Below are 4,667 nucleotides of genomic sequence, written 5' to 3'. Positions count from 1 at the left end.
CCCTAGGCGACCCTCTCCCCTATACAGTGCTGGCTCCCCAGCCCCTAGCGGCCTCCTTGTCCTCTTCATGCACTGGTGGCCCGCCCTGTCTGCAAGTGGCGGCCTTCAGGCCCTCTGTCACCCCGGTCCTTGGTGCCCCCCTGCGTCCATTGAACCCCCCCTCTGATAACGCTCCCATGCGCCCACATAGGTGGTGCTCCTTGCCTCCCTGGGAACTCCCACTCCCCCCGGCATCTCCATCAGATGGTGCTATTCCCTGCAACTCGCTTTTTTTATATATATTTTTTATTAATAGCTTTAAAAAGCTTTGGGCTTGGCCCCCTTGCACACGCAATACATGGCTACCTTTTCTACACCATTTTCCTGCACATACCAGAGCATACCAACTGAAAACAACCACATTGCTTGTTGACTAGCATCAAGTCTTTAATACCTAGCATAACAAGAACCCCTCAATTGTCGTATTTTGTTTAGAGGATCCCAAACGACCATCATGATCGTTTTTTCTTCGAGCTCAATGCGATATCCAACTGATGAATGGCAAAGCACCTTCACTCGAGCACATAAGAAACTTTGAAGCACTGATCTTGACCACCCATCCAGCATAAATACCACAACTGCACCACCTTTAAGCTTCGTGACTCATAGAGCTCAAAACCCACGACATGACCTGCAAAGGGCCACACTTGGCATGCATACCACCGCGGTGCTTGCTTAGAACTGCATCTAATACCTGTCCAAGTACGCTATCATCAATCTGTCTCTTGCCATGCACCTCCTGCTGCTTGCTGCTGACACTTTCCATGGGTCGACACACCTTGGGCGCACCATCATTGCCCACCCCCTCGTTGAGCATTCATGCTCAACCACAGTATTACTTAGGTAAAATCGGTATGTATAGAGAGACTGATATAAAACAACTACATAGACTGCATAAGAAAAATGATAATATAATGGTTATAGAAATAGGATAGAAATAGATATAAAAGCATATGCTGTATCATCTGCCAGGATCAAATGGAAAGCTCACAGCTTCCCCAATCATAGTGTAGGCTCCACCTGGATAAAAAACAAAACAATGGCCGTGGCCATCCATCTGTAAAACATGCATACCCAAGCCTTCCTTTGCACTCGTAGGCCAATAGACACGCCACCCTTCCAGCTGTCCATAACATGGAGCTTTGTCACCCTGCATCCATAATCCTTTCTGCCAATAATAAGGTTGCTTTTGATCACGTGAAGCACCTGTACCATAAACCGCTATCATGCCATTGGCTATAGAACCCTCCATCGTATAGTCTTCTTCAAAAAAGCCTCGCCATTGATACAGACATACCTGTAAAGCAACCTCCAATAACACATGTACCCATACCATCACATAAAATAACAAAACCCTGCAACTTCCCTCCACTTGCTGCATAGCCAAGTAAACCTGTTCCCCTTGCAAACCTGTATCCAAACCCTCTAAAAACGGCTCCAAAGCCACCTTTTCATACTCAAGAACATGACCTACTAGAGCTTCAACCTGTTCAAATACCTCATCACCTGCAAGGTTGGCGGAACCTACCTCATTGCATGGAGCCTTACGCTCATAGGCTACACCTATACTAGTTTCCATAGAGTGATCTATTGGAGCTAACTCTCCACGGCCACACACAAAGCTTGAAACTTCAAAGTACACCTCTACATGCTCACCAAGGCAAGGTTGCCCCACCCTCTGCATAGACAAATCACTTCGACATGCCTCTGTTTCAACTTCTGGCTCCTGCAAGTCATCCTCAGAACCTTGCTTGTAACATTTAATGGCGTAAAAACTTGTGTGTAGCGGAAATTAGCATGAACATAGTGGGCATTTCATTAGAATAGATTCCTAATGAGAATTACAAGAGTGCTTGGGTGGAGAGAGCAACAAAAAGCATAACACCTAGTTAGATAGCATCAACAATACTTTCAAAAGAGAGAGAAATTAAGCTATTGACAACAGTTGAGGACCGGATTTGCATGGAGCCGGTCCCTCGTCCAAAAGGCTTTGTATTATGGTTTCTCCCATCAAGAGAGACATTGTACAATACAATTCTTTGTGTTCCTTCAAGACTAGCTAGTGCAATGAAGATGAAAGCTTCATGCAGTAAGAAAAACACTTAGCAAACACAACTTAAATTATCCCCGGTCTCATACCCAAGACTTCACACACCTTCGAAGATGGTGAGAGCTAGCAGGGTATGAGAGTAGATTGAGAGGAAGAAGGAGTATCTTACGAGAAAGATGTACATCTCCTCACATAATCACTCATATTAGCATAGCTTAGCTTAGTAATTAGCATGGTAGAGGAGTGAGCATGCATTGAAGCTTGGCTCTTGGTTGGATTTGCATCCACATGCCAAGAGTGTGTCGATGTAGGCTTCTATCTCACAAGCTTGGAGTAGGTGATGAGCTCTCCATTAAAGCTTGGGAAGAGATAGTCTTCTTTTCTTCACACATAGACTGTGTGTGAGTGTGTGTGTGTGTGTGATAATGCCTTACAAAAATCAGCCCCCTCTCTCTCTTGGGCGAGCCCTCTTGCTAATTGCTCTTGCTATCTCCCCATTGGACTTCCCCAAGTCAAGCCAATGATTATTAAGCAGCATAAGTGATAGCCTTCTGACATGTGTCCCCCTTTCCCCTTTTGTGAGAGCTTTAGGTAATTTAATAATTAAACTAAACTCTCATTGGACCTCTTTGCCTCCTGGCCAATAGGAATCAGGCAAGCCATTGGGCTACTGAATACTCATTGGACCCCTTGGGAGATTGTCCAATAGTCATCTAGGAGACTTAATGCTCATTGGTTCTTTTAATAAGTGTTTTTAACTTAATTAAACTAGATTTACTCTAGCCTAATTCTCATTGGTCCACCTCCAAGGCCATCCAATAGGAATTAGATACACCTTGTGGGCATCTGGCCTGGGGAGCTGACATGTGTCCCTCATTCCCTTTGTGTAAAGGGAGCTTGTGTGTGTGTGTGGGGGGCTTTCTCTCTCATCCCCTAGAAGAAAGGCTCGCCCCCTCCCAAGTAGGGATTTGAAAAGACTTTTTGGTCACACACAAAGCATCCAATTTCCCCTAGGGTTGACCTTTGGACACAACCTTTGAATTTTGGAATCTTAGCATTTTGGAAGTCTTAATGGGTTGAACCTTAGGGTCTTTTTAGCCCATTGTTGCACATGGCTCTTTTGCAGATGCCCCCCCCTTTGGATCCCTATTTTCCCTCCTTTGGATCCCTATTGTGGCCGGTCTGCTAGCTTAACCAATATTCTAGCTTTTTCTCCCCTGGCACTTCCCCATATTAAATGATCAGTTTAACATGAGAAAATCATTTAGGAGAATTAGATATTGATTATTATGATACTGCTCTTCAGTTAAGTCTGATGCACAATCAAACCATATCTCTTCTGCTAGCAAGGAATCACCATCATAAGACACAAGAGATGACTGCTCGACTGGCCTGTTCTCACAAGGCATCTCCACACTTGCACTATGCTCCTCTTTTACCTTCAAATGAATGGCAGGCAACTCGCATACACTATTCTCCACTTCATCTACATGAAAAAAATCATAAGTTTCGTACCTAGAAGACATGGAGTCCGTCTCCTACATGCTATCTGTGTCAAAACTGCTGCTAGAGATTTGAGAACTTTCGGACTCCTCGTTTGAACTTGTCAATTATTGCACCTTTGCTGTCAGCCTCGTTGCTGGCTCTAGAACTGACACCTCTTCTTTAAGATCTTTTATCACCTCGCTCTCTTGAGGAAGCAAACTGGGTGGCACTCTGAATATGCCTCTCTGCACCTTTTGAGCCCTTGTTGGCACTTCTTCTACCCTGGCATCAGCTTCACGTGCTTTGATCACATTCATATCAACAAAAAAAGGAGCTTTTACCTCTTGATGCTCTTTAATTTGTTTAGGCCTGGGTCCACTGGCTACCATGATTGCCGACTATAGCAATCCTGCCTCCATCTTTTTCTTCATCTTTCGACTCTTTGCTCTGGCAACTTGGACAGCTTCATCAAAGGTCCTTGGATATTCATCCTCCACTCTCTCACGAACGTAAGGATGTAAGCATGATAGAAACTTTTCCATCTTAAAGAATCCCACATTGGTTGCTTGGATAGCAGCCACAAAATCCCCCCAATAAGCTTCAAATTTATCAACAAAAGCATCGAAATTTGCACTTACTTCCTGCTCCAAGCCTTTGAGCTTTGCATCTGCTTCTGAAGCCGACACCACCTTTCGATACCTTTGTAAGAATTTTTCACGAAATCCGAGCCAAGTCTGCTTGTGTGCATCTTCTAAGCCATCGAACCAAACTTTTGCTTTACCTCACAGCACCAAAGGTAGAGTTTGGAGCTTCGCTTCATCACCTGGCATCTGCAATACTGCCAGCATAAACAGCTCAAAATCGGCAAGCCAATCATCTGCATCCTCATCTCCTTTGAACACCGGACCAAATTCCTGCTTCATCTTGATTCACAAACACTCGGTCAGGAAGCAATCAGTGGATCCTCAGTGGGGGCACCACAACATGGAAAGGGGAAAATGGGAAAAACACCAGCACACTTGGTGAATGCCTCTCTATAGCCCAGTGATCTCTCCGCACCCCTAGCAAACACACACTCTGCAAACGACTAGTT

The 4,667-nt window shown here is 44.8% G+C and overlaps 1 protein-coding gene and 1 pseudogene across 1 annotated transcript; both read right to left on the bottom strand.

The window, feature by feature from the left end:
- Positions 1-271: 271 nt before the first annotated feature.
- On the bottom strand, positions 272-1,730 carry LOC147462741 (uncharacterized). The gene has a single exon (XM_086485252.1). The coding sequence runs from the start codon at positions 1,721-1,723 to the stop codon at positions 1,001-1,003; it is 723 nt and encodes a 240-aa protein (XP_086341378.1). The 5' UTR covers positions 1,724-1,730; the 3' UTR covers positions 272-1,000.
- Positions 1,731-3,330: 1,600 nt separating this feature from the next.
- LOC147462740 (uncharacterized) lies at positions 3,331-4,116 on the bottom strand (annotated as a pseudogene).
- Between the last annotated feature and the right edge of the window lie 551 nt (positions 4,117-4,667).

This window comes from Adiantum capillus-veneris, chromosome 2 (genome assembly GCF_014529385.1).
Source record: "Adiantum capillus-veneris isolate H3 chromosome 2, ASM1452938v2, whole genome shotgun sequence".
NCBI classification, from domain to species: domain Eukaryota; kingdom Viridiplantae; phylum Streptophyta; class Polypodiopsida; order Polypodiales; family Pteridaceae; genus Adiantum; species Adiantum capillus-veneris.
This window is presented reverse-complemented; position numbering and strand designations above follow the sequence as displayed.

What these genes read in the sequence shown, in the direction of transcription:
- LOC147462741 (XM_086485252.1), bottom strand. Translation starts at nt 1,723, where the DNA reads ATGCAGAGGGTGGGGCAACCTTGCCTTGGTGAGCATGTAGAGGTGTAC.